Source organism: Neofelis nebulosa, chromosome 4, assembly GCF_028018385.1.
Source record: "Neofelis nebulosa isolate mNeoNeb1 chromosome 4, mNeoNeb1.pri, whole genome shotgun sequence".
NCBI classification, from domain to species: Eukaryota; Metazoa; Chordata; class Mammalia; order Carnivora; family Felidae; genus Neofelis; species Neofelis nebulosa.
Genome location: NC_080785.1, coordinates 74,427,610 through 74,440,769, shown reverse-complemented (window position 1 = coordinate 74,440,769; position 13,160 = coordinate 74,427,610). Strand labels below are relative to the sequence as shown.

Genomic DNA, 13,160 nt, shown 5'->3' with positions numbered 1-13,160 from the left:
ATACAGAGAGCCGGTCATAACATTCACCATGAGTGCCTTTCTCAGTTCCCCCAAAATGATCCTGCTGCAACCCTGCCTTGTCCCAAGTTCCTGAGTCAACAGGAAATAAACTAAGGAGTGAATGAATGGCCTCAGTCTAGGAACTTCTTGGCTAATTTAGAGTACCCATCTCTCAAGTACCAGGTAGCCAATCAAACCCAAGACCTCCAGAGATGATCCCTAGAGGACCACAATGACTATAAGTCACAGCTCAACCTCCCCAATGTTGGGCAACCAGGCTTATGCTATGATCTCTTCCCAAAATCTCTCTAATAACAGTCCTGCTATCCTACCTTGATTATGCCAAGCTCTTCCTGCATTGGATAACTGCCTATTATTAAAGTCTGTGGCTAGAGTTCTGCCATCAAGAGATCTCCACTAAATCATACTTCCAGTGTAATGTGTAGAGTGTTACAGTCCACAGGGAAGGAGCCAATAGTCAAGTTTATTGGATCTTTAGTCACAGACCATGTACCTACCCAGGCCTTAGAAATTATATGATTTAAGGAGAGAAATGATTGGTTTAATAACCCAATAAACTCTTATAAATGCTACTCATTCTTTCATTCCTTCCTGCTAAGTTCATGATGAAGAAACTAATTTTTTCTTTAATCTTTGATATTGTCCTAATTCTTGCAGTTATTTGAAAGTCCTCAAGTTTATGCCATTTAAAATGTACTGATAATTTCCATTTAAAAAATTAAGTTTTTGCAGATACATCTGACATTTGGAGAACAGCAAAATGCAGCATTTTTAATGTTCACATTTTCTAGAGTGAAATTTCAACTTATAAAGTATACCAATGGTGAAAAAATGATATTATGTATAACACTATGGAATACCGAACTAATGTAGGTAGGATTTTTCAAAAAATTAGTAATGTACTAAAATTTACTCACTCTGTTTAATAGAGGGGGACTGACTAGAGAAATTCTGCCTCATCCAAATGACAGAATTTCATGCAAATGTTAAAAATTGTGTTACAGGTGAATACTTAATTGATTCTGTAATTAAATGATTACTAAAAAAATAGTATGTTCAGGATCTATCAGGTTTTTTAAAAAGCAACTTATAAAATACACAGTTTGATCTCAATTTAAATATATATGCCACATACCTACTCATATTACACCCATGTACGATATATTCTGCAAAAAACAAAAAACAAAAAAAGCAGAAGTCCCCAAATGCTAATCAATTATCTCTGAAAAGTAAAACTATAGTTTTTTTTGTATTTCATTTATTTTCCATTTTTCCCATTATAAACAGATTTTATTTTTACTCATGAAAAAAATATTAAAATTTTGTTTAAAATGTAAAATATTATAATTTTTAAAAGCATAATTTTTATAATTTAGAAGTCTCTAAAAGAAGGTATACATACATAAAGTATGACATCCTAATCTTGCCTGACAGGCATTATCCATTTGTTGCTACAAAGAGGTTGTCCCTCCCAGTTTCCCAGAGATGTGCTGTGTTGTACTGCTGCGCATCCCGCATTTCTCCCTGGCCAAAACTGTTGCTGTTATATCACCCATTGCCATCCCAGGTATAATCATCATGGCCAGTTGAGGATCAACATATATGATATATATATCCTCTCTATATAGGCCTAGGATCCCCTCCTTTTTTTTAATGCTCCTTTATATTTTATTTACATTAGCCATAAAGAGAATACAGCAAATACTGGAGAAGGGATTTTTAATAATTTTTGGATGTAAAGCTTAACACTTAAAATTATGCTTGCTTCCCCCACCCACACCAACTCAACATGCAGGTATCATTTATTTCATATATGCTGATCCTAGTAGTGGAATTACTGGATCATATGGTATTTCTATGTTTAATTTTCTGAGAAACCTCCATACTGTTTTCTACAGTGGCCACACCAATTTATTTTCCCACCAACAGTGCATTAATGGCTCCCTTTTCTCCATATCCTCACCAACACATGGACGCTAGCCATTCTGACTGGCGTGAGGGGATATCTCATTGTGGTTTTAATTTGTATTTCCTTGTTAGTGATGTTGAGTATCTTCATGTATCTGTTGGCCATCTGTATGTCTTCTCTGGAAAAATGTCTATTCAGATAGTTTGCCCATTTTTTTTTAAGTTTATTGAGAGAGAGAGAGAGAGAGAGAGAAGGGGGAGGGCAAAGAGAGGGAGAGGGAAAATCCCAAGGAGGCTCCAGGCTGTCAGAGCACAGCCTGACATGGGGCTTGATCTCACAAACCATGAGATCATAACCTGAGATGAAATCCAGTCAGACGCTTAACTGACTGAGCCACCCAGGCGCCCCAGTCTGCCTGTTTTTTAATCGGATTGATTTTTTTGTTGTTGTTAAGTTGTATAAGTTCTTTATATATTTTGGATATTAATGCCTTATCAGATGTATCATTTGCAAATATCTCTCCCATTCACTAGGTTGCCTTTTTGTTTTCTTGCAGGTTTCATTTGCTGTACAAAACCTTTTTATTCAGGTGTAGTCCCAATAGCTTATTTTTGCTTTTGTCTTCCTTGCCTGAGGAGATATATCCATAAATATATTGTTGAGGCTGATGCCCAAGAGATTACTGCCTATGTTTTCTTCCAAGAGTTATGGTTTTAGGTCTCACATTTAGGTCTTTAACCCATTTTGAGTTTATTTTTGTACATGGTGTAAGAAAGTGGCCCAGTTTCATTCTTTTGCATGGAGCCGTCCAGTTTTGATGCCAATAATGTTTTATCTCTTCTGCCATCCACGTCCCTCAGGTTCCTTATTGCTAAATTCCAAAGCAATGCCTCAGAAAATACTTCATAAAATTCAGAAGATGTAGGGAACCAATGCTTTGTTAACAATAATATTTACTCCCAATAATACTATTATACCTATACAATGGAATATTATTTGGGAATAAAAAGTAATAAAATACTGATATGTGCTACATGGACCAAACTTGAAAACATGATGCTAAGTGAAAGAAGCCAGTCACAAAAGACCACATATTGTATAATTCCATTTATATGAAATTACAGAATAAACAAATTTAGAGAGACAGAGAGTAGATCATTGGTTGTTTAGGGCCAGGGAAGGGAGGGGACAATGGGAATTTACTGCTAATAGGCAAAGGGTTTCTTTTAGGGGGCATAAACATATCCTAAAATTAGATTGTGATGATTATACAGCTCTAGGAATATAAAAAATATTGAACTGTATAATTTAAGTTGGTGAGTTATGTGAATTATTTATCCATAAATCTATTTTTAAAAATATTATTTTAACTGTATTACAGCTATCATTGGACAGTTACCATCTGCAAAAAGACTTAGAGACTCTATATCATCTGATTTTTGCCATCTGTGAGGCCAATTTTTAATCTTACAGCTGAGAAAACAAGTTCAGTGAAGTTAAAATATTTACAAAGGTGCAGAGCCGGTCAGGAATGATGCCCAGATATATCACTCTAAATAATTATCTCTCTAAAGCCTATGTTTTCTTAACTATGCCATACTTGCCATCAAATAGTGCATTGGAAATAATTATAGGACTATCATTGACATAAAATGGCCTTGAAAAAGGCCACAGGCATTATGTTTCTATCCATGTCATGAACGGTTTTTTGGAGGTATCACTGATAGGAAATAAAGTTTAAGAGGTTTAGCACCATTGTTATTTAATTCAAAATCCATATCTAGAAAACAAATGCCTCTGGAAAACAGTGGAAAGTAACTAAGGTCATATAATTTGTCCCTTCTCTTTCAGTTCAAATCAGAGCTAGATTGCGAATGTCTTCAAGTCATTACCTGGTTTGTCATTTTTTAAGTCAGTGCATCTAAAAATCTCTTGTTCTTTATTTATATTAGATGAAATTCCCATAAAACATAAATATATGGAAACTATAACCATTTCTTTAAACTACATTATCAGGTAAAAATATTTCTTTATTTAGACTTTATTACTTACATTTAGTTTTTTATACATTTAGAGGTCTTCACAAACAGTAACTTAGTCATCATTCCAAAAAGGTATGTGGATAAAAACAAAGTTAATTACAAGAGAAAGAAACACAGATATGCTAAAAGAACCATATTTTGTGACTTCTTCACCTATAATGCAACTAATTATCATTTAGTTCCTATATTCATCTATTCGATGCTGTAACAACAGACACACACACTCAGTGGCTTAAAACAACACAAAATGATTATATTATAGTTCTGAATGTCAGAAGTTTGACACATGTCTCAGAGTGCTAAATTTAAGGTCCCAGCAGGGCTGTGTCCCTTTCTAGTAGCACTAGGGGAGAACATTTCCTTGCCTTTTCCATTTTCTTTGAGGCCACCTGCATTCCTTGGCTCATGGTCCCTTCCTCCTTCAAAGCCAGTAAATAGGGTCAAGTCCTTACATCATATTACTCTGACCTCCTCTGTTACATCCCTCTTCCATTTTGAAGGACCCATATGATTACATTGGGCCCACACAGATAATCTGGGATAATCTCCCTGTCTTAAGGTCCGTAACTTAATTGCATCTGCAAAGTCCTTTTCCAGTGTAACATAACACATTCAGATTCTGGGAATTACGACACTGACATCTTTGGGTGGCCATTTTTCTGCCCATCATAGTTGCCATTTTCTTCAAAGAAAATCAGGATATACCCATAGTAAATTGAGCCTAAATTGGGGGGGGGGGGGTAGGGGGAACATACTAATGGTTTAATTGGAGAATGTAGAACTTGAGATAAAAACCCCTCCTTTCTGGTTTGTCAGATTTTTACTGGCATTTTATTTTGAAGATGAGCCACAATTAGATATGTGGGAACAGGAGAAATCAGTTGCCATTCAAAACCCTGAGAGGAAATAGAACTATCCAAATGACTCTGTTGATTTTTTAATCTGAATAGGAACCAAAAGCTTATTTTGTACTTTTTATCTTTCCACATATTGTTCTGTCCTGCACTCAGGAAACTACCATTCATAGGACAGTCACAGCCTGTATCATATAATTGGATGTTGTATTAATTCAAACTAGAGAAAAGATAACTGGAAAAACTATACTAGAGCATCCTGACCATGAGTTTTTACAAGCCTTTACAGTAAAATATCCAAAGATCATTAGCAGCAATTTTTGCAGGTTATACGGTATATACAGTTAAGAAACCAAACCTCTCCTTTTTGAAAGGCCCAAATTCAAAATGAGGTATCATTACAAGATACTTTTTAATTCCCCAGAACAATGTTCTGTTCAGTGTTTAACTTTTTCAATTTAGCTTTATATCTTTTTTGACTCCAAGATAAAAGAGTGATGTTTGATGTACTGAAATTATAGCCAGCATTTACCAATTCTTTGATTCGACTTTTTAAAGTACTTATGCTTGAATCCAAAATCCGAGGATTTTCAATTATTTGTGATACGCTAATTTTTTCTTCTATGAGGCAGTCTATTTTATCATTAAACTTTTTCTCTCCCAAGAAGACCACATCTGGATAGCTTAAGATAAACCTGTGCACCTCTTCTTCAGTACACCCAAGAGAAAACAGCTTCTCCTTGATATTTGTGTAGTTTCTGCTGACATAGTCATTGGAAAGGTCCAGAATTTTAGCTCCTGAACCACATAGCAGAATGAGCAGCTGCTCATTGTTCAAGTTGAAAGTTGACTGTAAAAACTCAATGTTAGTTTTCACCCGTTTGGTACTCTGAATTAAAATGAAAGGGTTTTTAAAAATTATCTTCCCAACAAAATCTCTGGGCTCATTGTGACCCAATGACAAACAGACTTCTTGCAAAAGTTCAATCATCTGTTTATTCAGATCTAGACTATTGGAGAAGGTACGTGGGGCATTGGTCAACAATCGACAAAGGCATTTATGGGTCAATCCAACTGAGTAGAGGAACTTGATATTATTTTCTAAGTTTAGGTTGTTTCTGGACCGAAAAAAAGATTCAGGAGAACGTTCCAAGATGTTTATAATTTCAAGGTCTGATGTCGTAATTCTTCTCCACAGATCCCACCGTTCTGAAAGACTTTCAGGTGTGCGTGTAATGGCTCGTGGATATCTTGATATAATGCTAGCAATCACTTCTTTGCTAGCTCCTTTGGATAGAAGGAACATCTTCAGGTCTTGCTCTTTAGTTCCCATCCTATTAAAAACTCCAGGCTGTCGTTTTTTCGCCATGTCAACATCTACTCCCATTTTAAGTAGGTTATTCAGTAGTTCTTCATTCTCTGAAGACTCACTGTCTGTATTACCACACTTCATGCTGTAAAGCCTAAACGAAACTAATTTAAAGAGGATTTTTGCAGGAAACCGGATCATCCAACATCTTGAACCAAAGAGAAAGTTACCTCTCATACACAAGAAGTTTCTTGGTGCCATAATGGTCAGATATCCCAAACCTTTTGGAATGCTGTATAAAACAACATACATAATATTATACAAATGCATGTGTTAACCAGCTTAAAACCCATATTATGATCCTATAAGCACCATGGTCTTTTCTCTAAAAAATATCTGTAGCTCCAGCTTTCCTGGTGTTGTTCAGCCTCTGCATTCCCACTCTCTAGGTCACTGCTTCTGATCATCTGTGGGCCTGGAATGGTTTCCGTTCTTAATGTGAAGAAAAGAAGTATAATATCAGCATTGCCCCAGAATTATTCCTGCCTTTGTCTTGCTCTTTATATTTGGCCTTGTCTACGTTTGCTACCCAAAAACAGTTGCCCCTCTCTACCTCTGCTTTATCCTGGTTTTCAAACTTTGGTTTATTCCTACTAACCAACGCTTTCAATTCTACCTTGTCTTTCAACTTCCCAGATTTTTGGCTTGCCTCTGCCCATAGATACCAGACTTCTTTGCCCCTGTTCTCTCTTCCTGGTTCCACAAACTCTAAATATAGCCCTGAAAACCAACTCTTCAGACTAATTTCCACCTTAAACATCTTTTTCTAGATTCAGGGTTCTCTTTAAACCCATGCTATCATTAGTCTTAATTCTTAGCTTTATATGGACCTCTGGTCAACAGTTCCCAATCTCAATCTCCTTCAGTTTACCCTATTGCCCCCTTGGTTGTAACCCAACTACTCCAAACCAATTTTTATCTTCAAAACGATCTACTTGGGCTATTTAATCCACATAGTCCACCGTATGTGGAACTGTGCTGAGAGCACATAAACATTGAAAAGTTACTCTTACCATCTTCCCCCACCCTACGTTATAAAAGATGAACCCAGGTCTCTCTGCATCTGTTTCACAACACATAACTTCAGACAAATGACCAAAACTTTCCTAATCATTTAGAAATGGGGCACAAAATTACGAATTTATATATAATAACCATAGGTCCCTACTAAAATGAGTATTTCCATTTATAGGAAATATTTTATCAGGAAAGCAACAGAAAAATTTTCTTCTGTTATTCAATTTGTCAGATGACTTATGTTCTTAAGCTAATCATGGTCTGAGTCATAACATATTTTTTAAATTGTACTTTCTCTTAATTTAGTTTATTTATTTTGAGAGAGAGAGAGAGCGAGAGAGCATGAGTAGGGGAGGGGCATAGAGAGAAGGAGAGAGAGAATCCCAAGCAGGATCTGCACTGTCAGCGCAGAGCCTGATACAGGGCTCAATCTCACAAACCATGAACACAAGCTGAGCCGAAATTGAGACTCAGACGTTTAACCAACTGAGCCACCCAGGCATGCCTACTTTTTCCTTTTTAGACTATATAGCTGTGACAAACTCAATTCTTAATTTCTAATTAGTAACAATGGGCTCTTATCACTTAAAGGAGGTATTTCCTTTCTTACCTCTCCTAATTAAACATAAAATAAAAAACAGAGACAGATGGTTCCAACTCACCACTAATATCTCTGGGCTTCAGAGATACTGCTTTCAAAGTCAGTATCAAAGAAAGCCTCGGGGCACCTGGGTGGCTCAGTTGATGGAGCGTCCAACTTCAGCTCAGGTCATGATCTCATGGTTCATGGGTTCAAGCCCCGCGTTGGTCTCTGCTGACAGTTCAGAGCCTGGAGCCTGCTTCAGGTTCTGTGTCTCCCTCTCTCCCTGCCCCTCCCCTGCTTGTCCTCTGTCTCTCTCTCTCTCAAAAATATTAAATAAACATTTAAAAATGTTTTTAAAAAACCTTTTCTGTGTCTACCCTTTTAATTATACCAATTTAACAAGAATTTAAGATTATGTCTACAGGCAGGGAACACTCCTGTATTCACAAGATTCTACAGATGCTCAAAGAATTAGAAAAAGATTCCCAAACTATAGAAGCAAGTAACATTCAAACAAAAATGAAGGACACTCATATAATAAACATCAAACAATGTGAATATTTATTTATTTATTTTTGAGAGAAAAAGAGAGACAGAGACAGAGAATCCCAAGCAGGCCCGACACTGTCAGCAAGGAGCCTGACATGGGGCTTGAACTCACAAACTGTGAGATCATGACCTGAGCCAAAATCAAGAGTCAGATGCTTAACCAACTAAGCCACCCAGGTGCCCCAACGACAGCATATTTTAGATTGCCCTATGCTTTGAGTGCACTATTCTTTTCTTCTCCATAATACCACATACTACTCTTTAACTACAGACTCTTCCAAAAATGAATGAATTTAGAAACTCAAAAACAAGATCCTCCTTCTAACTAAAGAATGAAGGCTCTACTCGCACAGTTCAACAATCTGTTCTCTCTTTCAGATGCTTAAGGGTGCCCTCCACTGGATAATGGTTCGGAACACTGACAGTAGTAGATAAGATCTGTTTTGGAATGAGGGGTCAAGATGATCAAATGGGATACAGGAAGAAAAGAGTAAAACTCCAATTTATATTTGGCTTTGCCTTTAAAAAATTCCACTATATATATATATATTATATATATAACAGTATGGTAAAATGTGTATAATTAGTAAATATACATACATTGGAAGTATACATGTATAAACCTTTTTTACTGAGAGTGTATACAATCAAAAATCTGAAGACGACCATCTAAACAATAAACTCTTGAAATGATTAGCACCATGACAAACAGGCTGAGCAAGCCACAGAAAGTTCACGAGTAACTGTACTAATGAAAAACTAACAGTGAAAATATATGCCAAATTTCTTAACAAAGGAGTCACAAATCTAAGGTTTCTACTGAATCTGTGAAGGTGAATTTTACATCTTGTGTATAATTCGCTCTCCACAGAAATGTCTTTCACAGGAATTAACATGTCTAAAACTAAACTGAACATCTTTCCAACCCCCAAAGTAGCCCTCTTCTGATTAATGAAATCACTACCACTATCCTGTCACTCGTGATAAAAATCTAAAAGTGATTGCTTTCTTCCTCTTCCTCAACCCCCAGTCACTGAATCATGTAGATTCAGCTTCCTCAGCTGAATCTTTAGTATCTCTACACTTTGCTATTCTTTCCCACCCAGACTATAACAGCCACATAACTTGCTTCTCGAACATCAGTCATGCAAAAATGCCACCATAGTATACTTGTCAAACAAAAAAGTACCCTATTCCCTGATTAAAGACCTCTACAGTTCTCTCCTAGAGAGCACAACTCTTCAGACTGACCTTCAAAACTCTCACCGCACAGGGTGTCTGAGTAGCTCACTTGGTTGAGCATATGACTTAGGCTCAGGTCATGATCTCACAATTGGTGAGTTCAAGCCCTGCATTGGACTCTCTGCATTCAGCGCAGAGGCCACTTTAGATCCTGTCTCCCTCTCTCTCTCTGCCCTTCCCCCATGTTCTCTCTCAAAAATAAATAAAAATTTAAAAAAATAATAAAAACCTCACCACAGAGTTGCAACTACCTTTCTAGCTGTCTGTTCTATTCTACAACCCCACAACAGGCACTATCGCCTCTCAAATTTCAAATCCTAAACATTCTTCCCCATTCTTGTCTCCCTGCCTTTGTGGAAGCTTTTCTTTCAGAAAGGCCCATTCTCTGGCTAACATTAACAACTCAGGCAACAACAGATGTTGGCAAGGATGTGGAGAAAGAGGATCTCTTCTGCACTGCTGGTGGGAATGCAAACTGGTACAGCCACTCTGGAAAACAGCATGAAGGTTCCTCAAAAAATTAAAAATAGAACTACCCTATGACCCAGCAATTGCACTACTAGGTATTTATCCAAGGGATACAGGTATGCTGTTTCAAAGGGGCACATGCATCCCAATGTTTATAGCAACACTATCAACAATAGCCAAAGTATGGAAAGAAATGTCCCTCGACGGATGAATGGATAAAGAAGATGGAGTATTACTCAGCAATCAAAAAGAGTGAAATCTTGCCATGTGCAACTACATGGATAGAACTAGAGGGTATTATGCTAAGCGAAATTAGTCACAGAAAAGCAACTATCATATGACTTCACTCATATGAGGACTTTAAGACACAGAACAGATGAACACAAGGGAAAGGATGCAAAAATAATATAAAAACAGGGAGGGGGACAAAACACAAGAGCCTCTTCAATATGGAGAACAAACAGAGGGTTACTGGAGGGGCTGTGGGAAAGGGGATGGGCTAAATGGGTAAGAGGTATTAAGGAATCTACTCATGAAATCGCTGCACTGTATGCTAACTTGGATATAAATTTAAAAAATCAAATAAAATTTTAAAAAATAGAAAAAAAAGAAAGGTCCGTTCTAATGTCTATCCATAGTATAAGGTTTCATTCAAATACTAGCTCCCACAAATCTTTAACTTGTTAAACAAAAACTTACTGCTTAAGTGAATCATTTGTTTTCTAATAACTTATTACTAAAGAATCTACAAATAATATTCTATTTATAAATTTTAAAAAAGAACCAAACTGGACTTAGAACTGACAACTAAAATTTGGATTTGATTACAATACTATAAATATAATATATTGACTGAAAAAATGGTATGAGTAGTCTCAGCTAAGCCTGAAAACAATGACACCTATTATCAACTGCTGGTGAGCATGTGAGGAAATGCAGGAAATTCTCTGCAAATACCACTGCTAGAAAGGAATTTGGCACCATCCACCATATCCTTTAACCCAGTATTTTCACTTCTTTAAGATTATCCAAAGGAAAGGACAAAACACATTTGTTATTAAAAAAGATGACCATCCTAACATTGTTTGCTATAGCAAAAAAGAAGCCCAAATGGCCACCAACAGAAGAATGGTTAATAGTGATATATCTATGTAACATAATACTACACAACCCAGTTTTCTTAAAAAAAAAAAAAAAAAAAAAAAAAGGCATAACTAACACAATAGAAAGATATCCAAGATATGCTAAGGGGCAAACTGCATAACTGTATGGATAAAAAATATCACTTATATAAAGGCAGAAGACATTAATATATACGGGGGGGGGGAAGGTAGATGACTGTTATCTCTGAGAGTTTAAAGGGGTCTATGTACTGTTTCTGAAATTCTGTGATATTATTTAATGTTATTTTGCAACCAGTTATTAAAAACAAATGTGCAACCAGATAAATTAAAAACAACTTGATATTCCATAATTAATTTCAACGTCTCTCAATTTGCTGTCTTTAATTAACAAAAACCATTATTCCAAGGGCTAAAGTCCAAAATTAACAAATACACTGAAAACCTCTGTACTCATAACTTGTAAAGCCTAAGGAATAAAAGAGGATATCTGTTCTCCTCTGCTCCACAATTCGCTTGACAAAGGCACTTTTAATGGAGATGGTTAATCAATGCCCCCAAGGTACTAATTCTAGATGGTCTTCTTTTGATAAAATAAAGGAAGTTTGGAGATCTTTATAGGTATCCATTTCTCACCTCATTTGTCTTAAAGAGAGAGGACTTTGCATTTCTCCAGGTCTAGAAAACAGCTGTCCCTAAAAATGGCAAATAAATAAGTGGGGGTGGGGGGGGGGGGGAGACAAAATATTGTCAGCACTTCGTAATACAGAATAAAGAAATCGATCCCAGCTAACACTGCATAACGTTCTTGTGAAATGAGTAACCTCTTACCTACTAGGCATCTCTCAGAGATGTGAGAAGAAAACGGCGAGGACACGCCTGAGTATTAATGGGAGAAAGCTGCGTAATCACGAATATGATTTGTAAAACCAGAGCTAAGGGCTTCACGTACATGGTCTGTCTTCAACCCCACAACTTAAAAGGCATTATTCCTAAAATTTAAAAATCGGGAAAAGGCCAAGCTCTCTCACAAGTTCTTATCAACTAAATGAAGCTAATATAATTCCACGGGTTCCATTCCATGCATTCTTCCCCTCTGCCTCCCCAAAATCAACTCCCCCAGGGGTGGCGAGGAATAAAGACTCCACCGTACATCACCCAACCCCGCTTCTAAAAAGAAAAGGTACAGGCCCAGCTAGCCACAGACCTCAAACTGGACCGTGCTCGCCAGATGCCTTTACTTCCGGGTCTGGGGAGGAGAACTAAAGAGCGGAAATGAACAGGATAACTTCCGGTCGCGCACAGGTGACGTAGCCTTCCTTGCGCCCCCCGGCGGCCGCGTGGCGTAAACCCAACGCGAAGAGCCCGGCAGGGGGCAGCACGAGACCGTGGTGAGTGCTGGGGACAAGCCTTCTGGCTGGTTTGGGAGGCGGAACCCGAGACTTCCCCGACGTCCCTGCCAGAGGCCAAGCTGGCTGCAGAGATGTATTGCCTGCCAGCGACTTGCGGTGGGAAAGTCGCTATCCTGTAGATGAACTGCAGCGTGATAGGGTGATTACGCTTATTAACATGATTAACAAGTGCGGGTCAATATCTCGGCGTTTGATGCCAGAAGACTTGTGCGATCCGGGGCTCCTAAAGAGTCTCAGGTGCTCATTCTTTCTTGAGGTACCTTGGAAATCCTGGATTGTGTCTTCTAGTCCGAATTCAGTTTAGGCTTTCAGGCTAGGAAGCAGTTTTCATATACTTCTATGCAGCACGAGTTACCTATGCTTCTTCTGAAATTGTGACTAATTTAGGCTATTATTTCAACAGAAATAATAATAATAAAGTTTCAACAGAAGCTTAATCTCCACAGCAGATGCATTTTTGCCATTTTTGAAGGCATCGCCTTAAACCTTCCTAGTCCTGTCAATCCCACTTGCCTGGGGATAGTAGCATTGGAGATTAAACTTCAATTCAAAGCAATTCTGTTGCCTCCAAAA

At 37.5% G+C, this 13,160-nt stretch overlaps 1 protein-coding gene across 3 annotated transcripts in view; it reads right to left on the bottom strand.

Moving 5' to 3' along the window:
* The window catches only part of MTERF1 (mitochondrial transcription termination factor 1), a 221,132-nt gene extending 208,704 nt beyond the window's left edge, over positions 1-12,428 (bottom strand). Inside the window, exons 1-3 of one of the 3 annotated variants that reach the window (XM_058725137.1) lie at positions 12,383-12,428; positions 11,812-11,870; positions 3,940-6,427 (exon numbers count right to left, since the gene is read on the bottom strand). In XM_058725137.1, the coding sequence (XP_058581120.1) occupies positions 5,239-6,427; positions 11,812-11,843 (1,221 nt within the window). In that variant the 5' untranslated portion in view covers positions 11,844-11,870; positions 12,383-12,428 and the 3' untranslated portion in view covers positions 3,940-5,238. Of the gene's footprint in view, positions 6,628-11,811; positions 11,877-12,382 lie in introns of those variants that run through there. The other 2 variants (XM_058725138.1, XM_058725136.1) reach the window with 2 other exon arrangements.
* Positions 12,429-13,160: the final 732 nt, after the last annotated feature.